We start from the raw sequence: 24039 nt of genomic DNA, 5'->3' as shown, positions 1-24039 counted from the left end.
TTTAACAAAGTATAAATTTGTCCACGAATCGAGTGATGGGGGAAGAACGTAAAATACCGCTACAAAGGGGAGAAGTTCCTCGAGTTAGGAACACCTGGCAGACACCTGCTTCTTAGGGGATATCAAAGCTGACCACGGTTGAGATCTAGGTCTGGAGCTAGCGTTTATCGTGTAACAATACCACGGGATAATGGCTCCAGATTTTGTAGTAAATCTGAAACGCGATAACAACAGGTACAGTAAGAACATTTTTTCATACAAAACATGTACAATCGGTACAATCATTACCGCCTAGCTGGTGTATAACTTAACCTAATGACAATCATAAGCATGAAATTAACCTACTACTTCAACGCATATATGTATATCATTGAGATTATACATATTTAAATAAATCATGAACTACTTAGAGCGCAGAATTTGTGACTCAGAAAATGAATACGCATTTTCAAGGAATTCGAGTGCTGGAAGAAAAAGAATAATACGTATTGTTCCTCGAATTAAGTAAACAAACATAAATATTTCAATTGGAAGTTGTAACCCTGTTTAGTATAATGGGATACATAAACACTTAACAATTTGCATCGATAAGAAGAATTTCTAAGTAATTGTATTTAAATGATAAATATTCAATAAGTATCTACGTACATATGATCCTGTCTATAAACTAACAAATATTCAAGTAACGACTTCAGAGGAATGAAGAATGAAGCAGCACAGCTCTTCCACGCCTGTTTTCGATTAAAGATGAATTTTATAAAGAGGACTTTCTAACCAATATCTCAAGACAGGATCAAGTTGCAATTTCAAGATTGAAAACCGGACTCACGGGATTTATCCACTCGTACCTATTAAATAAAGACGATGTTCCAGTATGTGACACGTTGTAACAAGACTACTGCGAACCACCTTATCCATCTTTCCAACAAATTCTCTACCAACAGGTTACACGCTAATGACAAGTCTACCTCTACAATTATTCGAACCATTCCAAAGTCCGATTTTCCAAGTTTCAGTGCTTAAATTTGTTAACTGTATCTTAAAGGGCCCTCGAAGTTAATCAGCTTTAAGCTTCGATAAATCTAGATCCTCCATCGTTTAGTTTACGTATTATATGTATATCAAATTCGCGTTTATTTCGCTAGAGGAAAAAGTACAGACTGTGTCTCGTTCCAAGGCACGAGACGTTCGATCTTCTCAAATCGTCTGAAAATGTTTCGATGCGATCCCGTTCATACTTCACGATGAACGATCCGTTTCGGATGCTCTTCCACGATAGAGAGAAGGGGAGCGGATTCACCGTTGCGGCAGAACTTTCTCTCGAACGAGAATTATACCGGTGCCTTTCGTCCACGTATCCCCACGTAACTTTCAAACCGTCGCAAATCACTTCGACTTCTTCCGCGACTTATTTCCTTTGCAATCTAGACACGAGGCGGGGTCAGAGTGGGACCCCTTCGAAAACAGGAGGGCACACCTCTCCTGGTACGAACTTCCCAAACATACAAAGTTCGGGCATCGATTAATCTCCTCCCTAATTTTTAAGTCGAAACAATGTTTCTCACTAGTTTCAAGTTATCTGGGTTCCAAACAATTGTTACGAATTTATTGGCTTACTTCCAACATAAAAGTTCTAAATATAGTCTAAATATAGTCTAACAATTTTAGATTATAAATTGCAATTTTCTGAAGGGAGTAAGTACGATTTTTAATTTAAATGGATGCGAACACTGATACAATTAAACGTAAAGAACGACGTGTCTAAGGAGAAGTTACCTTATCGGTTTATTTTGTCGAATCAAGTGAGAAATGAATTTTCAGTAAATATGAAAAAAAAAAGAACAGCCGCGAAGGAAGAGCAATCATGATAGAGGAAGGAGTCGCAGAGAAGTGGAAGGCGAAAGAGAAGAAGACAGGCTGGTCGCTGACCCGCTCGGAACGTTGACTCCATGTAGTCAGTCCCCTCTTTATATTTTCTTCCATCCTACTTGCACCATCTTACCGTACCTTTGATTACAGCCACCGGTTACCTTACCTTACTTTACCTTGCGTTACTTTACCACGTCCGCCTTTCTTTACCCGCGACCGCGACCATTATACTTCTAGACTTAGCATCTCCGAGACGTCTGTTGCTCTCTCCCCTCTATCCGCATTCTCTTCGTCTCTTTTCCTTACAGTGTCCAATGGACAAATGTGATTTCTCCGGTTGCAAGACTCTTTTTTTTTTCTCACCTCTTCCAGTAACACGTATATTTACAGCCTAACGCTGAACCGCGTCTTATCGCGTTTGATAGGTGTCTCTAGTTTCGAATCTCAGTTCAAAGAAATCGTACGAATCGCCTGGATTTTAACAATTTGTTTCTTTTCGATCCGATCATATGCTTTCTTCTATATTAATATTCTTGTTTTTTTTTTTATAAATGTTCTGTTCACTGGACTGCTGAGAAGGAAAGAAAAGGAAGGAAGCCCTCAAAGAGCTGCAGACTGTATTTTTCGTCGAAGTAAATCCACACAATCCTTCCAGTGTTTTTATCCGTCGTTTTACCGTTTGTTCCTAGATTCTGTAATTTGCCCCCGTCGTATTACGGGATACCCGGGGCTTCTCAGAGATCATTTATCTTTTAAAGGCACGGACGCTCTTTTAGAAAGCTGTATATTTAAAAAGAATTCTTCATAAAATAGCCAGCGCTGTTATAACTACTTTACTTTATTTTACGTTGAGATGAATTTAATCAAGTAGTTTTTCTGTACATAAAGCCACGATTTCGATCTTTCTTGTACGTAGGGGGATAGGTAGTACATCCGTGCAACGATCGAGGTTTCGAGCTACCCAATAATGTGGGTAGCGTCATTAACGATCACGATTCGGCGGATAGGTACAACGCATATCAGGGTCAAGGCAGTACCGTTAGAATCGCTATCGGTTTCTACGTTGTTTTGGAGATTCGAGCCCTAGTTGGTAACGGTGCTCGTTTTGAAGCCGAAAGTAATTTTTGACTGTTGAAAGCCGAATGATGACCGTCTAATCGCGGTTGTCCAAGTTTTTAGCGTCGACGGAGGTCTCGCGAAAACCTACGAGAGTCGTTCCCACTCCTAACCGAACTTTTTCTCCTCCGATGCCACCACCATTGTTGGTCACCACCTCCCAATCCCAGCCCTCCACAAATTACCCGACGGGAACTCGGCTCCTCCCGCCGCGTGACTCAATTATATCCGTCATTACGACCGCCCTCTTGGGCTACATCCAAAGATATTACCATATACGTGCATCAAACGCACTCACATTAATCGTCCATTGACGAATTATCGAAACGAGCGACTGTCATTTGTTCCCTGCTTATCTAGTTGTTTCATTTGTTTTCATTCTGATGTATTTATCATACCCGAGGAAAGCGAGTAATGGTTTCTCTCGTCGACGATACTTTTGACTCGAATGCAGGGTGTCCCAAAAATGTTGTAACACCTTGAAAGGGGTGATTGGGGAGGTGATTTGAAACAACTTTTTCTTTAGCGAAAATGTTGTCCGAGGCTTCGTTAAAGAGATATTAAGAAAAAACCCCGACCAATCAGAGCGCGCGTATACCGTTGGAGCGCCCGCGGTAGCGTATGAGCGCAGCCGCCTAACGCGTAGCCTACGCTCAACCGGCATACTCGCGCTCTGATTGGTCGGGGTTTTCGCTTAATATCTCCTTAACGAAACCTCGGATAACATTTTCGCTAAGGAAAAAGTTGTTTGAAATTCCCTCCTGAACCACCCCTTGCAAGCTGTTACAACATTTTTGGAACACCCTGTATAACCTCTATTTCGGACCCTCTTCGCAACCGAGGATATCCCTCCAAGTATCTGCAAGCTTTCAGAAGAAAATAAGAAATGTATTATGCAATAGAATGCTCGTAATATTTCAATCTTATTGCAAATACGTATTAAAAGGTTTTCTTGTCGTCGATAATAAGTTTCGCGAGGTTTTGTCGTAGCATAAAACATGACGTAAAAGCGAATTCTTAGTTTATATTTAAAAATATGAAATCATTGAAGTCTGATTAAAGTTTCACTATACCATATTCTGAATTTTTGTATAACATATTATTAAAATTTCGAAACATTTGGCTAAATACATTTTGAGATATACACAATCGTATAGCAAAATTTCAAGTGATTATTTACTAGAGTATATAGAAAAATTTCGTTCAAGGTACTATAACATTGTCAACCTTCGTCTCTTATTATAATTTTGTCAAAATAATGCTTTTACACTCGAATCTTTAATTTATAATTACCAAACTGCGGCAAACCGGCAATATCCGCTACAATTATTTTCTTCAAAGTAGAGGACGCCACCCTACAGCGTGAATATCTTCATGGCGGGAAAATCTGCTAATCTTGAAAGACTCCAATCCAAATTAGTATAAAATATATAAAATGAATGTAGAAAAACTTAATTAACTTAAACACTTATTTATATTGATTTACCAATCAACGGAGTTTAACAACTGTAGATTTTTCTTGTATCATTTTTTAACCTCTTCAGAGACAAAAATTATTTCGTGGAATGTAAAAAATAAACTAAAATTTCAACTAAGAGTTATGAGAATGATTAATAATCACTGTTCACTCTCCATATCCTAAAAGCCAATTTCAACATTTTTATTTGTGTTTATATACATAAATGTTATTTCCATAATTCGATGGAGGAAAATGCGTATAAAACACTTCAGCCATAAGTTGATAATGCTCCAAAAAGTGTTCTATCTTTAAGGAAATGTTATCAAATATTACCACATGGCTAGGTGTTACAGCATTTTTGTTCGTATTGTAGTTAAGATTAAGCCAATACATTGGGTCAGCAAAAAATACATCTGCTTCATCTATATAATTTATAGAATTGTTTAAATTAGGTTCGCAAGTCAATATTTTTATGGGTACATTTACATGTAAATGGCTGTACAAAGGTGTTGAATGACAAGGAGTTAGGAATAATATGTTAGTTGTATTGTCAGCATTGACAGCTTCCTTATGAAGGACCTTCATTACATCTAAAGATCCACGCTGATGTACCATACAAAAGTAGAAACCAGGAATAATATTACTAACTATTAATAATAGTATAAAAATTTGTCTTGCCTCTTTTACAAATTTTACATGTAAACTGAATGTACAGGAAGTACATATATATATTAACATTGGTAATAGAGGCAATAAAAATCTAAACTCTTTATGAGATAATAAAGAGTAAATGCAAAGTGTCCATCCAATGACAATTAACATAATTGCTTGACGATGAAAACAAACAGGGTGTTTGATTATTTGCCAAATACATAATAAAAAGACAATGTAATATAACCCCAAAAGTACTGGTAATCCACAAAAAATATACCACAATAAATGGTGTGTTCCATATGTATCTCCAATTTTGTTAAGTACATTAACATGGAAAAACTCCCAAGGTGAAATAACTAATGTTCCATAACAGTAAGTATCTACTAATATCGAACTTAAACAACAAACTATGCATATGACACTATACCGGCATATTAAAGTTAACTTATCTTGCAAACTTGTGCATAAATGATAAATACATAATGGCAACCATATAATAGCAGCAGTAGGCCTTATCATACATAGAAACCCTACAATCCATAGGAAGTTTATACTTTTAATATTACTGTCACGCCATGGAAATATCGATAAAGCTATCATAGTACAGGCAGTTTCTACAGTATTTACTAATGTACGTGTGGCACAATAATACCAGTACCAATTCAAGCATAAACTGTACAATGTCCATTTGTTTTTTGTCCACTCGTAAAATTTGTACTCTCCATAAGCACTGATAATAGCTTGAAGCATCCGTGGTAATACTGTTAAAATCAGTACGTTATCCAAAGATATCAATGCCAATATCTGATAGATGATAGATATCAAGAATGGATAGATGTAATTGCGAATTTTTGCGATCCATTCCCACGTGAGATATCCATATCCAAATGCTAATCGATGAGCCACTTCTAAAGATTGCCAATACTCATCCGGTACATGGGCAGTTTGTACAAAAAACACAGAAACTAATCTCCATACTATTAAGATTGATAACATTTTACTGCTCTTAGACAAATGCATTTTTTTTATCTAGTAATACGATAAAGTAACACACTAAATATTAGTGCACTCTTAAAGAATGACGGAAACGCATTCGTTATCAAAGAATTCGACAAAATAATCGCAATACATAACAAAAATTTCAGGCCTGATAACCTTTCGATAATAACTTTTCATTTCACTAGAAATTACTACTTTATATTCATTTGTTACTTCATAAGAATTCAATTGATTCTTATTAGCAGTTTACGAAAAACCACTGTCGATTACACGTAGCAATGTACGCAGACAATTTGAAAATATTTAGAAATGAACCTAACCTAATTGACAATACTGTAATAGTTTCAAATAGATAATTTCATATTTAAATAATGTTGTAAAGTCGTTTCTAACTTTTATAGGATCGTTTTATGTGTTATTTTTGGTTATATTCAAAGAATAAGAATAACATATAGAATAGTTTCGAGTAATCGATACAGATGGAGCTCTGGTCGTTTCGTGGGATCGATTAGTTGAGAACTCTACGTAGCGATATTTCTTTGAACAAGAGACTAAAGTCGATAGCATCGTTACGAGTAGTGGTCGATAACCGATTGTGCATCGTTCTTTTCGAAACGAGAAATTGAAGTTCGATATCTGTAAAATAATTCGTCAAACGCTGCTTTGAGATATCGGATTCACCGCGGCAAATTTGTTATTCCTTCGTAACCGCGATCCGTATACGAATTCGTTAAAAGCAGTATGCATCGTTTTAAACAGTTGCATTTTAAATTATGCAACAAAAATCCTCCATTTTGATGAGAAACAAACGCTATGAGATAGTAGAAATACGAGAAATACTGTATATGCGCGTTTTAGTACTTAGAAAATAAGACGTGCCGGCACTCGACGAATTTTGATTTACAATTATGGAAAGTAAATCGATAACATTGCCTAACAACGGAAAGTCTGCTGGAGCAGATGACTCCAAAAGCGAGATGCAAATGGTACTTGCTAAAATGATGGAAGAAAAACATACTTATACCTACAAGAAGTTAGTGGTACCCATGTCGATGAGAAGTATTTATTGGAAATTTTTTGGATTTCCAGCCACAGACGACGGAGATATTCTCACTAAAGTAAAGATCGTTTGCATCTTATGCAAAACTCAAATTGCATACAATCGTAACACTAGTAATTTACGTATGCACTTGCAAAATAAACATGCTCAAGAACTTTTAGAACTGGAAGCTACCAATCCCCCACGTAGACAGGTTCTTTCTCAGGAAACAAAAGAGAGGAGAGCACAAAAGAGATTATTAAAAGCAGGTTTAACCTCTGCGCAACATATTTATACTACCAATGCTGACGGTACTGTACAAATAGATGGGGACATTCAGTTTGTGACTGACCCGAATATAAATTTATCCAACATTGAGGATGATATTACGCTTGGTCAACCATTAAGAGTTATGATCAAAAGTAGTTCCAATGGAAGCAATAGTCAAAATGTGGCCTTTCTTATGCCAGAAGATAATTCTATTAATCAATCTAGTATCGATGGAAAAACTGTATCAGATGCTATAGCTGAATTTATTATAATGGACCTACAGCTACCAGAAGTAGTAGAAGGTCGGGGCTTTCAAAGGCTAGTTGCAACTTTGCGCTCACCTTGCGAAATTCCTAGTAAAAATAAATTAGAAGAAGAGATAATACCAAAGATTTATGAAACCTTTCGCGAATCTGTAGCAACAAATTTGTCTTGTATTACCAGTGAAGTAGGTTTAACTGTCGAAGAGTGGAGATCAAATTCTGATGAACGTTTTGTTACTATCTCTGTGTACTATCAAAATTCTGGTGAACCAGTTTTAGAATGTAAAGTATTAAGTACAATTCATGCACCTTTGGATTGGGAGGAATCTCAGTGGGGCAATACGATAGATTCTTTATTAGTCGATTGGGACTTGAAAATGGAAAGGATAACTGCAGTAGTGGTAGCTACATCTAGGACAGAATTACTGGCTGCTTTGACAAATCGAGGATTAACGTTAGTTCCTTGCCTACTTTATACATTGCAAGTGTGCGCTCAAGCATGTTTTGAGAATCCAGAAGTTAGTACTATATTATCTAAATGTAGAGCAGCTATTGGAGCTATTATAAGCCATCCAGCTGCATCTGCAGCTTTAGCTATGCAAGAACAATTATTAGAGGTAAAACTAAAACTTTTCACTGTTAATTAAATGATATTCATTTCCTGTATCGTTTTTAAATGTATTTGCTATTATCACAGCTAGATGAGAACACTATGCTGATAGATTATCCTCCTGTATGGACATCAACGTACAACATGCTTGAACAAATGGTTCTACGTCGTAATATCGTAACATCGATCTTAGAAAGTATGGAAGGCGTCGATCAAGAAGTAGTTGATCTAACAAATGATCAATGGAAGATTGTAGAGGATCTTGTAAATGTTCTTGAACCATTTAAAGTTACAATTATGACGCTTAGCGAAGAGAAAATGCCTCTAATATCCTTGTTGAAACCATTACTTTGGCAACTGGTTTCTTCTCATCTTAAAATAAAAGAAGCTGATAGTGATACTGCAAGGTCTTTTAAAGAATCTTTATCTGATATGCTTTGTGATAGATATGCAGATTATAATGTTACTCTTTTACTTCAAATTGCAACTACTTTAGATCCAAGGTAATTATAAATTACAACATGTTCATTTGGAATAATTTGTATCATAAATTGGTTTATGAATGTACATGTAACAAAAACACTATGTTTTGCATTAGATTTAAGCAGCTACCATATGCTACAGAAGAAGATAAAAACATAGTTGCAACCCCTATAAAAGAAATGTTGACAAAACTAATACAGGAGGAATCTGGAGATAGTATAAATATTAAAGTTGAAGAAGATCCTCCAAATAAAAAAAGTCGATTGTCAGGTGTGTATAAATATTACTATAAATATCAGAGCAGACATATTATATTACTTATGTCCAATAATTATATGTACAGGGATGGAACTTTTACTTGGAGGTTTATGTTCAACAAAAAGTAGAATGCCTGCAGAAGAGAAAGCTGATCTAGAACTTGTACAATATCATTCAGAATCCACTGCGCCACTTGATTACTGTCCTCTTCAATGGTGGGCTAAAATTTCTGCAAAGTGTCCAAATCTAGGGAAACTAGCTTGCAGATATAATTGCGTACCTGCGTGTTGTGCACCACCTGCTAGAATCCCAGCAGAAGTACAAGTTTTATACGATACAAGGCGTGCTGCCTTACCTCCTCATTTAATAGATAAATTACTCTTTCTTCATGGGAATCATACTGTTTGAGAAGAAAATTAAATTCTGCTGAAGTTATTTGAAGGTACTACTTTTTACTACACGAAACAATCTCAAAAATGTCGATAGTTTTTAAATGATTTACATTATACGACACATTTTTCATAAGAATAATCTAATAATGGAACTTCAAAAAAGCATAAATTGCACTTTTTAAATGTTTTGAGAAAAAGTATATCTACAAGAATTTTACGAGAACGTAGATATCGCAAAAATGCGTTTGCTTTCAACAAAATATTAACATAAATTTTATATTTCAAAAATATAAGAAAAGAGTATTTAAAGTTCTAAGAGTATCCGAAGAGCTGTGCAATATTATAAAATTCGTACTATTTCTCTATTTAATTAAGTCTGCAGTAATATAACATCATTAGTCTTAAAAAAATCTTTGATATCAAAGTTGTACAGATATTTAAAAGGAAAGCAGAAGGTATAGTAATATTTGGGAAAATAAAAGGATGCTCTTTATAGAAAGTAATAAAAGAAATAGTTTTCCATTTTCAACATATATAGGATATACAAACACATAAGAACATTTAAAACCTCAATTTTTTCATTTGATCTTTGCATTATTTGCAAATAAATCTTGTTAATCATAACTTGGTTAAATTTCAAATATAATTCGACACATAATTTACAATAGATTGTTTGACATAATGAACTATTAACCTGCCTGTATACTTAAAAGAGAAAAAAGTTAAGTTACCGACACTTCGAATATCATATTTGTTTATGATAAATTTGTTTAACAATTGTTCCCAAATAAGTGATAATCACAAGAATAAGTGTGGTTAAGAAATTAAACTATAAAATTAATAGATTATTTCCAATTTCTATTTTTGCATTAATGCACTTTAAAGCGTGTATTCTTGTGATACTAACTTACATTTTAAAATACTAAGTAGTACAAACCCAGCATTTTATATCATGAATGGTAGAGATTATATCATAAATAATGGCTGTTTTCCAATAGGTATATTTTTCCTATTTATTTGTCTCATGATTTATAATTTAATGCTTGAATGTAATGTAATGTAAATAATGAGTTACGTATGTTTCATATTAATTTAAATATGACACCCATGTTTATAAAAATTGTACAAAGTTTTACACTTTATTTTTGTAAGATATCAACACAGTTGTAAAAAATAATTTAAAATAATAATTTTTATACTGTACATAAACATGAATTATTCTCAAAACATATTCATTTAATGTTATTGTATATTACAAACTGTATTTATTTGAACATAATTGTTTAAAAAAAAAAATTAGATTGCAATACTTATTTTGTTAACATCTAATTATAGGTATTAATTTTCCTTAAATTTTCTACATTGAATGTAGTTATATATAATTGTCACAAAGTAAAAAACGTTATAAAAAGTTTCATTATCTTATATTTCTATCACTTGTACTTTAATTTATTATTCTTACGTTGCTATGAATATTACATTAATTATAAAAGTCAATCATGTAAGACTGAACTGATTCTGCATCCATGTAGAACTTTCATAGAATCTTGGATCTGCGATTCTAAGAGATGCTCTCTTATAGAAATAGTAATACAAAACTGCAACTTTAACATAATTGAATATAAGAAAAGCTTAATGATGTGATATACGTATCATTTCTATAGCTCTATTACCTCCTCTGTGCAACGAGTAAAGCATATGAAAATCTGTAGTCCAATAATATTTGAATGATGATGACCAATTCATTTTAATATGCCATGTGTGAAGACTAATGCTTAATATCATATATATAATACACAAAATTAATGTGATACGAAATTTTGTGTATAATAATTGTATTAGTCCAACCTGCATGGGAAATGTATACAATTGGCATATGATGTTAGATAAATAATTATGTTTCGCAATGATGTGAAAATTAAATATCAGATTGGTATTGCTACTGTTTAAACAATTACCTGAAAAATGTAGGTGGAAAAAAAATTCACTAGGAGAACTGTGAGGGTCATAACAAGACATAGGTCTTGAATCCTTAAAAATAGCAATTAAAATGACATTGAAATATAAACAGAGTTTAACAAATACAGATGAAAAGAACATTACGTACACATAAAGGATCAATAAATTAGTCGGATTCTGTCGAGAAAAACCAGCAAACGAATTAACGAAAACGTCAAAAAGTAATATTAAATACTGCACGATTACAGTAATTAAATATTTCTTTGTATTTAATGTATTCATTTATCACAAGAAGAAAAATCTAACTAATAGATTCACAATTTCGTAGTTTTATTACTGTATTGTATCCCAAATAGTAACGCCAAATATATTGTAAACAATTATAATTTAAAAATGGCGACTAGTGGCGCGTCATTATGCCTGAAATGTTTATAGTGGTGTTCACAGAGACATATATGTACAGTATTACATACATGTTCACAGATGCGTTCTAATTTGCATTCAACCATAAACCATATAATTTGGAATAGAGCGACAGCTCGTCGACAGGCACGAGCCCATTGTCACAAATTCCCTGCTGTATAATTTTTTTTACGTTTCTCCTCTCATCTCGAGACCAGTGTCCACCACTGTGGATATTAGTATTTTAACTATATAGATGGCGTTACTCAATTACTCAAATACTAATTACTCAAATACCAGCGTATACTGGCATATACAGATTGTGGTTTACATTTTGAGCTTATGAAGTTATTTACAGTGTTGAACATTGTGATATGAACAATATTATTAGATTTTATTCATTGACGTGATATGGCTCCTACAATCCAGACAAATGGCAGTACAGCTGATAGAGATAAACGTACAGTTAGACCAGCAGAAAAAAGGTAAACAATTATTTTAGGTTATACTCTAATGTACATGTAACAATATTGTAATTCCTTATAATCATTTCTATTTTAGATCCGAGTTAATATGTAGAGTTAAATATTGTAACACATTGCCAGATATTCCATTTGATCCTAAGTTTATAACATATCCCTTTGAGTCTACTCGGTAAGTACATGTATTAAAATTTGATTAATTTTTTGAACAGTTTTCTGAATAATATATGACCAAATGGTATTCTCAGGTTTATTCAATATAATCCAACCTCATTGGAACGTAACTATAAATATGAAGTATTGACAGAACACGATTTAGGTGTAGAGATTGATCTTATAAACAAAGATACATATGCTGGGGATGTTAATGCTCAGCTAGATACTGCTGATGAAAAACTCCTTGAGGAAGATGTTCTTACACCACAGGATTCTAAAAGATCAAGACATCATGCCAGAAGTGTATCTTGGCTTAGGCGTACAGAATATATATCCACAGAACAAACTAGATTTCAACCACAAACTGTGGATAAAGTTGAAGCTAAAGTTGGTTATAGCATTAAGAAAAACTTCAAAGTGAGTTTAAACTTTCATTGTTTTAAGTATATTAGTATGTTTATCATAAACAACATTAAATTTGTGTATTTATATTTTTAGGAAGAAACATTATATATGGATCGTGAAAGTCAAATAAAAGCTATTGAAAAAACATTTGAAGATAACAAGATACCAATTGAAAGACATTACAGTAAACCAAATGTGGTGCCAGTAGAAATTTCTCCAGTATTTCCAGATTTCAAGGTACTTTAATGCCATTTTACACCAGCTTTATACATATTACAAATACTTCAATCTTTTGTAACATTGTTTTATTTTAATTTTAGTTATGGAAATATCCGTGCGCGCAAGTCATATTTGATTCAGATCCGGCTCCAACGGGACGTTCCGTGCCAGCTCAAATTGAAGAAATGTCCCAAGCCATGATCAGGTAAGACAATGTTTTGTACGTTTCGCTGTTTTTTTGTTGGAAACATGTAGATACTGTAACAAAATTATTATTTTAGAGGTGTAATGGATGAAAGTGGTGAACAATTCGTCGCGTACTTCTTACCTTTGGAAGAAACATTAGACAAACGCAGGAGAGATTTTAGCGCTGATATTGATTACGCGGATGATGAAGAATATGAATATAAAATGGCTAGAGAATATAATTGGAACGTTAAAAGCAAAGCTTCAAAAGGATACGAAGAAAATTACTTCCTTGTTATGAGACAAGACGGGGTATATTACAACGAACTAGAAACGCGTGTACGCCTTAGTAAACGTCGTCAAAAAGTTGGACAGCAACCAAACAACACAAGATTGATTGTAAGACATCGGCCACTTAATGCTACTGAATTTAAAATGCAAAGATATAGGGAAAAGCAACTGGAACCACCTGGAGAAGAAGATGAAGAAGAAGAGGAGGAGGAGGAGGAGGAAGGAGAGCCTCAGCCAGAAGCTGAGAAAACTGATGAAAGAGAAAGATCTGAAAATGAAGCCGAATCCAAAGCATCGTCTAGGGCATCTTCTCGAGCATCCAGCAGGAAATCCAGGTCTCGTTCGAAATCTGGTTCAAGATCTAAATCCCGATCTCCATCGCCGACGAAATCTAAATCTGGTTCTCATTCGCGATCCGAATCACGATCCCCTTCTAGATCGCACAGCAAATCTAGATCAAGATCCGGTACTCCACAGTCGCGAAACTCTTCTAAATCAAGGTCTCGGTCAAAGTCCGCTTCAAGATCTCGTTCTGGGTCTCCAACCAAATCGCAATCTGGATCTCCATCGAGTTCAAAATCTAGATCAAAGTCGAGATCCCGATCAAGATCGAGATCAGCCAGTGGTAGCGGTAGTGGTTCTGGTAGTGGCAGTGGTGAGAGTGGCTCCGAAAGTGAATAAATAATGAAAAACTTTCCGTTAAAAAGCAATTAATGCTACCGGAAGCAGGTATGTTTTTTTTTTTTTAAAGCTACTAATGAACTGTTCATTTAAAAATTGTTGCATCATTATATGTATATAATGGTTGTCACATGTATATGACATATTACGATGTAATTTAAGAATTGACATTAGTAAAAAGGAAAGTAACGATTTATACGCATTGTTACGAATTACTATCATAGAGTATCTTCAAGGTCAATTCTACACACTTGTACTCGCGACACACTGGTCCTATCATCGGTAAGAGAACAATAACGGTAAAGGTCAATGAAAACTTTTTATTTCCGTAACTCTATTTATCTCCTAAATATAAAACTATTGTACTATATCACAATAAGCTATAATACACTTACGGAAATGATGCAGGTTCTTAATATAAATACTATTTAATAAAAATGTACAACAGATCGATCTCGTTCGCATACGAAACATTTTCATTAAATGCACGTCCCTCGAAGGTGTAAAATTTGTGTCTTCGGTTATTTATGAAATTAAACGTTACGTACCATGATGTGTCTCGTTTGTTCGTTCGTGAGTTCATTCTTCTCGAATAACAGTAGTCGGGGAGATGTATGCATTTGTAATACTGGTTTACGCGAACAGGTTATACGCCTGTTCCATTTTATCTATTGTAACAATTCATTTATTTAAGTACCAGAGACTGCTTGTACTAGAACTTGAAATAAAGGATAGCTCCATGCACCAAACTCGATTTTGTTTTTGCTAATCGCGAATCGACAAATTCGAAAATAGTATTTGGAATATTTTCATTTACTCGGTCGTCGTGATTTGAAATGTAGTTATCCTTTATTTGTGTCGTTTGAGTAAGCGCGCAACTTTATGCATTGTTAAGTTCTGAATTTGGCACATTTTTCTTATCTTTCTTTCGGTAACTCCAATTTTTCTGAATAAAAAGAAAATCTCTAATTATTTTCATCTATAACGAAGCATGACAATCACGCCGTAATGTCGTCGCTAATGATGCTCTATTTACTAGAAAAAGGAATGTTTAATCTATCGCTGTTCCGTTTACGCGTCACGTCTCGAAACGGGAAAAATTGTATGTTAAATTTTTTTTTTTTTTTTTTTTACAAAAATTTACGAGCAGTTGTGATGCTGTTGTTCGTATTTATAAGTTATTTCAACGCGATCCTCTTGTCGTCTCATTGACCTCTTGCATATTCTTCATCCTTGAGCTCTTCGCGACATACCGATCGGATCGTTTACGCGCGTTACGTATACCGATTTAAGTTTTTGTTTATGAACGATCGGATTCGAAAGCCGCGTTGGTGATGCCATTCATCGCAGGTACTTCCGACTTTTTCTCGACGGTGATTTGCCATTTCGCTGTCTTCGAGTCGCTTTCTTCTTGACCTTCGACCATGTTCTTCGCTTTCTTCTCTTGCTCCAAGAGTTGACGATCTCTTCGGTGTTCGGTGTACAGCCAGCTGTTTGTAATTAAACGTTTATAAATACCAGTTTGTCGGATTGGTTTCTTAATTGGTAAAAAAAACTATTAAATCGGTCAAAAATTCCATGATGTGTGTAATTCACTTTGCTCATAGCATATGTATGAGAATAGTGCCGATCTAGGTGGTTGAAGCAACGACGTTGAGAGGCCTATGAACCATTTTGTACCTATACTTCCAACACCAAGGCGACTTTCAAGAAAGGAAGGACTTACAAGAAGGCGAAGACGGCTGGCATGGTCATACAGGCACCGACGATGAAGAACGTCCCCGGAAACGTTTTCATGGTCGCAGCGTAAATGGAACTGTACATTGGCCCGTAAACGAGCGGCATCAGTGATTCGCAGACTCCAAAGAGAGAGTTCACTTTGCCTGTAAAACAGTGGAGAATTATCATCATAGGATTCTTTGCGATTGAAGAATTTCTTTGGCCTCGATGTCTGTTCCGCGTCTCCTTATGTAAGATCGAACAACGGATCTGCGAGGCTGACGCGATCACTCGAAGGTGAAAGAAGGTGGAACGAAAGAAGTACATGAAAAACTATGGTCAGAAGGCTCTTGGATCATTAAATGGACAGGAAAACCTAGTTAATCTTCGTTTAGAGCAAGAGAAAACTGTATGGAAAATTGGAAACGGTGTCGACTCGTTGGAAGATGCAATCAAACGAAATTATTCTATTTATACACATCTCTGAGAAAACGAGCCAAGACGAAGATAATTCCATTGAAAAATACCCTGATTAGGTTGAAGGTTACACTCCATGCTGAACAACGTTGTTTAAATATGTTCTATCAAATCATATTCAGATATTCCATTAATCATATCAAACGAATGTCTGCATAATCAGCAACTATGTTCATGTAACGGAAGCCGTTAGATGCTAAGTAATGACCTTTTTATTGCGTTGTTGCGGTGATAAATAACGTGTTTACATTCACTTACCGAGCTCATCTGTCGAGACGAGTTTAGATACTATCGAGCGCATCGCTATAAAGGATGTCCCATTCACGATTTCAACGATTGCCGCTGAAATCAGTGAAAATGTCGTTAATAAACGCTGTTCTAATCTATGCGTATATTCGTCGGATTCGCGTCGATTTACCTAAATAGATCATCCAGTCGGTGGTCGCGAACGCGTAGACGAATCCAGCCAAAATTTTGCTCATAGAACTCATGATACCCACGATCGCATCATCGATCTTCAAAATGTGACTGAACACGCCTACGGATATCGCGGTACCTGTACAAGGAGAAAACAGATTGTTCACATTTTCAATATTATTCGATTATTAGACATTTTTCGTTTCGTAACAAATTTTTTCACCTAATGGTCGTCTTCAAGGATACGTGAGCGCACGTTTCATTTATCGTAAGTTCTATTAGCGAATCAACGACTTTGTCCATTGATACGGTTCTGTAATTTGCAGGTGCTTTGGTTTCAATGAAAACGGTGGTCAATTCCGGTTGGCAACAATACTGTTCATTGCATAACCAATTCCCATTGCTTTTATAGTTCGATAGGCAAAAAGGCAATCATTGGACAACGAATCGTGGAAATTTTATGTCTCCCTTGAACTCGTTTAAAAGATTTCAGCAAAAAAAATAGGGGACAAACGATTGAAATTGAAACACGCAAACAGTTCCTTAAAACGTTTAGCTAAAGAAGTAAAAGGAAAAGAACACGTTTGAAGGAATCCATGAAAATGCATTTTGATGCACCGCAATAGATAAACATCGAATGCGATCTTACGTGTGCAAAATGCTATTCGCGCTGTAATCAGTTTCGAGTTTCATTCTCTCACGTATTTTCCATAATGCTACATAATAATTTCATTTCTGTATAAAAAGAAGACGAGTAATTCTGGCGTTGACGGAAAATTAAATGTCATCGCGGAAATTGGTCGTGGGAATGATGATATTTAATGACATCTTTGGCTTCGCGTTTTTTCTTAACGTAATTACTGCGATTCCATTACTCGCAAGACACAAATTGTCGACTAATCTTTTTTTATTATTGAAAGATACTTATATTATCAGAGATAAATTGTAGCTTACCGATTAAATTCGTGACCATGGCGAAAGTGGTGAACATGCTGAACATTACTTCGTTCCAATGGTATCTGTACCTCATGTAAAGGTACATCACTGCCATTTCACCTGAAATTTGAATTACCTACGTTAATGCTTTCGAATGGATTGGTCCATTTCGAATCGCTGAAACCTCGAGATGAGATCAGTTCACCATTTTACGCCGTTGTATATGTACTTTATCACTTTGCATTCGAGCAAAAGCTGAAAATTGGAACCGAACTCTCGCGTCACGGTTTTGAAATCGCAGATTCAAGTGCCATGTGGGTGGAACGGTTCCATTTGCACAGCGTGAAAGATCATGGTCAAAACGTTTTTCAGAATTGCTGTTCGCGTCCAGCGTCTGCAATGTTGCATCGCCGTTAGCGACGCGGTCCGTAATTGCTTCAAAAATTAAGTTGAAAATGACACGCGGAAGACCACCGTTAACCGTGAGGAAGAATGAAGTTCTAACATCGAGGTTTAGCTCGAATAAATTACTGAAACGACGATAAAGTACCCCAGAAATGTCTCGACGTCGGTTAGTGACATCCTTCCAGTTCCTCCGACAAAATTACAACGCTGTAACCTTAGCAGCACATTCTGCTTTTGAGCAAGAAACATAATCCTCATCTGTTATTTATGATTAACACGAATGAAACATTGATCCGAGCCATTAGAAGTCATCTTCCATTCAAGGTCTTGGGCAGACCTTCGTTTTGCTTATACAATAATGTACCATTCTTTTCGCGACCAATTTTACGCAAACGAAAGTCTCGTCGAATCACGTTGGTTATGGTATATTACATATAATTATAATCTCGAGGACAATGGACGATAATTGCAGGTGACTCGTCTTGATATTCAGAAAACTACTAGTCAGTTTTTTAAATCGAACGTTCAAAAAAGATGATTTCAATTTTCTTGAGCGTTATTTAAGACTATCGTGAAAAACAACTGGGATTCCCGTTTTGCATGGAAACAAGCGATTCCGTTGGGATCATAAGGGTTCCGTTGTCCTTTAAGAATATTTTTATTACCATAAGATTTTCACAGATAACGAGAATCCGTGATACGTACTTATCCCGAATAAATTCGACGCGTTATTACCTGACATTACATAAGAATGCACACAGCGTTATACAACAAGTTCGTTCATCAGGGCCTCCATTTAATCGTTTCCGTCGAGTTTGGGTCATTATCACATCATTGTCTTGTTTTCTTTATGACTATTCTAAGAAGAATTCGATATCTTCGTACGTTACTCGAAATTCGAAGTATACGTAAAATAAATGTCTCTCGTATGGAATACTATTTAAATAGTTGGAAATACTACGTAACATAATTCCATCGTCGCATCGATTGATGGACGATTTCTTCATATATAACATTGTATACTAATCATTTGGATTCGTTACGCCAATCAGAAGGTCCTTCGAGTGTGTTAGTTAACACTTACTCCCGATGGTAATTAAGTAAATCTCAAAGAATAATGTATTGCAATCTTGCATTCAATCGCTAGAATTAGAGAAAAATTATCGTCGAGATAACTACCGATCATCGTTGAAGTACAATTGATTTAATTTTCACCTTGAATCATGTAAAAAATTGTGTAGATTTTTCGAGAAATGATTCAGTCTGCATCTACGATACACGTAGATGCAGATCTACGCTTGTCTGTACGTAAAAGTAACGGCCCCGATGTGCCACGGCACGAACCCTTCGAACCACCAAGACTAGACTTATTTCCGACGGTCAAAGATCTGAAATTACATCAGAGTACTTAAGTAATCAGACGGTATTAGCATACGTACGCACAGAATGTAGTTCTAATAGGTATGTTGACTTCGCACATACACTACCGGTCATAAGTTTGAAGCCATCAGCTTCATTGTCACTGTTTCGAACGCTTCTGCCGGTTGCTACCGTAACGAGTACATTTCGTTCACTTGGAATAATATCTAAACTTCTTCCAGTAAATCGAATATAATGTAATACTAGCAGGGATTTGTTCAGTAGGGCAGGGATTCATGTTACAACGGCAATCATATTTCCACGTGTATCAATTGTCGCTCAAGTTTTTCAACTAATCGTCCTTGTCGTAATGGTAATTAATACCGAGGTCCAGCAACTTTCGCCGATTAATAACATTACCACGCGACACGGTAGACAATGCGAGAACAAATGTCGAAAGAGAGTCCTTAACTTGATCGAATTAACGGCGACGCTTGATTTAATTAGCGTACGCCAATTGCATGGTCCAATTACACAATGTTTCAGACGATTGGTATTAACATCCTTCGGTCACGTACTGACCGTATTGATAGATTAACTAGCTTGCCGTGTTCGAACACCGTTGCTTTATCGAATCAACGATGAAACTTCGTTAATCGTACTGTTCTGCATGTCGTAACAAATTCAAACGTTTAAAAGATACCGTATCCGAAGACTTTAGAGCTGTAGGGAGAATTGCAGGCGCGACCCAGAACCTTATTTTAGCAGAAGTTTTCCATTCGATATCACGGAGCGTAGAAATCTGTTAAGAAACAGAAATCTTACGAATATGCACGGATATCTAATTGTTGAGCATTGAAAATCAGGAAGAAGTCCATTATACGAAATTATTACAAGCAGGATGATTACTCATGCCGTTTTGCAGCTCGGATGAGACGACCAAAGACGTAACAAAACATAATAATGTCGAACACATTAGCAACCTAATTAAATTATGACGAGACCGGTCGCCTTGAATTCTCTGTTGCAATACGAATTCGTGATGTACCATTAATCCGTAATTGACGATGCAAAGAGGCACCGTATTGTCATTCAAGACTAGCAACCCGGTGTTTTGAGAGAATGAGGACACTAAAAGTTCTAGCTCGGTCACTATTTGCATCTATAAAAAACGAAACACTTGAGAGGAAGTTAGCGTTGAAATGTTACAATGCTTTCTTTGTCGCTTTCGAAGACGGAATCATTGATCTCACTTTCACTAAGTCTCTCTTTAGCGTTGCAACTTTGATTACGTACACCTCTATGAATCGGATAAACCAGTTCCTAGGAACACGATATCGTCTCGCTACATTCATAGAGTTGCGTTTTCCAAATTCCCGATCGAAAATCACAGCTCGTGATAGTACGTTCAGTTGTTTGTAGCCATGGTTTCGCAACTAATTATAAACCATTTCCATATGCACTGTACCAGTTTTCCCACTTTCCCTCGATTCACTTGCCGCGACCAAATTATTGCAATTACCTATGGAAACGTGCACGGCTATTGCGATAGAAGTAGGCAAGATTAATGATAGTTACGTGAAACTCTTTCCACTTTCATTCGATCGTTCAGCGCATACAGGGTAAAGCATGCAATTGGTAGCACTTCGATAGCTTCGGAAATAACAACATCAGTAAAACATCCGAACATCAGTTGATTCGGATGAAGAGGCTGTATGTAAAATGAAGATAAGAGTTCTAATTACAACATAGTAAAACACCCCTCGTTTTGAATCAGAGTTTATTCGAGTTGCTGCAGGACAGATGGGAAAGAGACAGATCGTTTTAACAAGTTTCTCCTGTTTAGACGTCGACTCGATAATCATGAAAGTCGACAAAAGCAAGAGCAGTTCGTAGATTGCAGAAAAAGCAGCATTCGAAGACGAATGAAAGACCGAGTTATCGTTTGACCGCGTTTAGGCGATCCATTACAACGTAGAGCAAAGAAATTACACCCGATGAGCACGGTCATTGAAAACGATTCGCACGCGTGCTCAATCCAGGCAAAGTGTAAACATAGAGAAGTACGCGTGCGACTTGCAACGAAAGAGAAATCGAACGGTACAGGTTGGCGGGAAAAATTCGCGACAAGTTAAACGTGTTTACGTTTCGTTACTTTAATCAATGGGGCACTAGGCCACGTTATACGAATTCAATTTGTTTGACAATGAAGTTCTTACAAGGATGAGTAACGGCGAAGCCTCGCGTACTCGTAACTCGAAAAATTAAACAACGATGCAACTCACCGTAAAGAGGGCCGATTACAACCATCACGACGACCATGAGGACCACGACCCTCTTCTGCCTATTGTTCGTACCCTGTTTGAAAGCCACGCGGAAGGTCTCCTCGATATGCTTGAACGCGAAGAAGTCCAAGATAGAGTCGCAAACCGACATTTTCTTCTCGTCGGCCTTCTTCGCTTGTTTGAGATGCGACCTGGGTGGTTCCTTGATCACGACCAGCCCGTAAATAAAGCTCAGCACGTAACACACGGTCGATATGCCGAAAACACCATAGAAGCCCAGCTTCAAGTACAATATCCCGGACAACGCCATTCCGATTGGCACACCGAGGGACAGGAAAACGTTGGCGGCACCGATTCGAAGTGTCCTCGACTCTACGGATGTGATATCGGCGATATAACTGAAAACACCCATGAACATGGTGAACCAGCCGCCAGCTAACGACGGCCATAGAGCCTCGAACACCCCGGTAACTTCCATGGGCACCTCGTAGAAGAAATAAGTGCAGAGGAGCATGCTGACACTGCTGAGGAACTCGCCAACGATCGGCAGAAGCATGCAGGGCTTCCTCAAGCCTGTGCGGTCGCTCCAAGCTCCCATAAACAGGATCAGCATCGTTGGCAGACAGCTGGTCAAGGCGGTCTTCCACGTTTGCATGCCGGCGACCAGTTGCTGAACAGCCGTCTCCTCCGCCTCGAAGCCCGTGGTGTTCCTGTTCGCTAACGCTGTGCACACCTCGTCGGAGTAAGCTAGATTCACCCTACAGGCCTTCTCGAGGCTAAGATTCTGCGTGGCCAGGGAAGCCAGCATGCACGGTATCACGTAACAAGCGATCATAGGCTCGACGGTGATGTTGCTGGTGAAGAAAGACCATTTCTGACGCATCGTCATGGACTTCCAGGCGACGGTTTGGCCGGACGTTGTGACAGAGTCCCCTCGTTTCTTCTCTATGGTGGTTCCAGCCACCGGATTATTGGGGGTAGGGTCCGTCATCTCTTTCGATAGAAAAAGACTAACTATTGAATTTAAGTATTTACGAGAATCTACACTACGTCGGCGTTTGGTTGCTTTCGGTCGTCTTTCAGTAGGAGCAACGTCGGCTGGCGTTTCCAAGCGTGTCCACAGTTCAGAGTCATGCGAGCTGGTTTCAAGAGGGTTTTCGAAGTCTGGAGACAGTCGTAGTTGATGGTCGTTGATGAAATGTTGATTTTTGAAGCGTTCTCCAAAGATTCAATGTTCGGACAGCACTTCTCGATCGGTCCTCGATGCTCGAATCATGAGAGCTGTTGGAAATCTTGCTTCTTCCTTATCTGGATCCTCCCTCTGGAACAGCTTCAGGTGTTAGATTGTTTGAGGTTGTTCCTTTTCCACGGTATACACCGCTTCGTTAGATTTCACAGCCGGTCCGCGGGAGAGACCGTCTGGCCGTCTACTCCTGGCTAATGCACCATTGTACATTGCGATACGCGTGTCACCTCCTTCCCTTCTTCTTCCTCTCGACCACCTCCTGCACTGGCTCTTCCTCCACTACCTCCTGTTCTCTTCTTCCATCCCCTCTAATCTCTTGGCCCTCTCCACGTGTGATGAGGTACCCTCGGGTACGTCCACCTAGTCCTCTAAATACGCGTTGCTCGTCGAAACGTCGACGGTACAAATTATTTCTGCGACGATGTCCAACCACGCGTTGTCAGCTCCGCGACGCTTCCGATTCCGCTCTCGGGGGCTTTTCGGGTCAAGGTTAAGCCTTCGCACCTCCGAAGCTTAGCAAAGATACGTCGGCCTCTGACTCGATCCTCCTTGATCTTCTTTTCAGAGACCATTTGAAAGATCCCTCGGTTCTACGTACTAACGTAGGTTCGTACTCTTGGATGGTTCATTACGCTACAAAATTACAGACTTCCCTTATTTTATTTGCATCTCATAAACATGCTTATACTTTCGCAACGTACGTTGTACATTTTTCACCTGTGTAAATACCCCTACTTCAACGGTACGCGCTATCATTTTACTTGTACGTAATACATTGTTTGTTTATTTGCTTTTAAAGAAAAACTACGTAACTGAATCATACATCCAACGTTTTATTTCAATCGAAGAAATATGGGTCAAGATTAAAACTATCCATTATACTTTCTTTTTTCTTATCTTCTTATTTCGATACGTCGTTACCTTGAAAGTGACAGGTAAACGTTTATCTAAAGTAATTTCCATGCCACTTCGAATTTTCGAACGTGTTAATTTCTTCGACAC

The 24039-nt window shown here is 37.1% G+C and overlaps 5 protein-coding genes across 5 annotated transcripts; 2 read left to right on the top strand and 3 right to left on the bottom strand.

Annotated features, from left to right (window-relative positions):
* Positions 1-4621: 4621 nt before the first annotated feature.
* LOC128889336 (GPI mannosyltransferase 3) lies at positions 4622-6510 on the bottom strand. Its single transcript, XM_054146882.1, has one exon. It carries the CDS (start codon positions 6116-6118, stop codon positions 4646-4648), a length of 1473 nt encoding a protein of 490 aa, XP_054002857.1. The 5' UTR covers positions 6119-6510; the 3' UTR covers positions 4622-4645.
* A 150-nt stretch (positions 6511-6660) lies between these two features.
* On the top strand, positions 6661-11263 carry LOC128889329 (E3 SUMO-protein ligase ZBED1-like). The gene is made up of 4 exons (XM_054146872.1): positions 6661-8286; positions 8367-8782; positions 8878-9032; positions 9106-11263. Exons 1-4 carry the CDS (start codon positions 7006-7008, stop codon positions 9426-9428), a joined length of 2175 nt encoding a protein of 724 aa, XP_054002847.1. The 5' UTR covers positions 6661-7005; the 3' UTR covers positions 9429-11263.
* LOC128889344 (transmembrane protein 138) lies at positions 10739-11784 on the bottom strand. Its single transcript, XM_054146893.1, has 4 exons — positions 11520-11784; positions 11371-11443; positions 11086-11260; positions 10739-11016 (listed from the first exon to the last, which is right to left on the bottom strand). Exons 1-4 carry the CDS (start codon positions 11651-11653, stop codon positions 10910-10912), a joined length of 489 nt encoding a protein of 162 aa, XP_054002868.1. The 5' UTR covers positions 11654-11784; the 3' UTR covers positions 10739-10909.
* Positions 11785-12081: 297 nt separating this feature from the next.
* LOC128889334 (RNA polymerase II-associated factor 1 homolog) lies at positions 12082-14389 on the top strand. The gene is made up of 6 exons (XM_054146879.1): positions 12082-12258; positions 12335-12427; positions 12504-12828; positions 12910-13053; positions 13137-13240; positions 13317-14389. Exons 1-6 carry the CDS (start codon positions 12185-12187, stop codon positions 14191-14193), a joined length of 1617 nt encoding a protein of 538 aa, XP_054002854.1. The 5' UTR covers positions 12082-12184; the 3' UTR covers positions 14194-14389.
* Positions 14390-14499: 110 nt separating this feature from the next.
* Positions 14500-23249, bottom strand: LOC128889333 (solute carrier family 46 member 3). Its single transcript, XM_054146878.1, has 6 exons — positions 21792-23249; positions 17761-17862; positions 16808-16945; positions 16648-16731; positions 15920-16076; positions 14500-15683 (listed from the first exon to the last, which is right to left on the bottom strand). Exons 1-6 carry the CDS (start codon positions 22780-22782, stop codon positions 15494-15496), a joined length of 1662 nt encoding a protein of 553 aa, XP_054002853.1. The 5' UTR covers positions 22783-23249; the 3' UTR covers positions 14500-15493.
* Positions 23250-24039: the final 790 nt, after the last annotated feature.

This window comes from Hylaeus anthracinus, unplaced genomic scaffold (assembly GCF_026225885.1).
Source record: "Hylaeus anthracinus isolate JK02 unplaced genomic scaffold, UHH_iyHylAnth1.0_haploid 11997, whole genome shotgun sequence".
NCBI lineage: Eukaryota > Metazoa > Arthropoda > Insecta > Hymenoptera > Colletidae > Hylaeus > Hylaeus anthracinus.
This window is presented reverse-complemented; position numbering and strand designations above follow the sequence as displayed.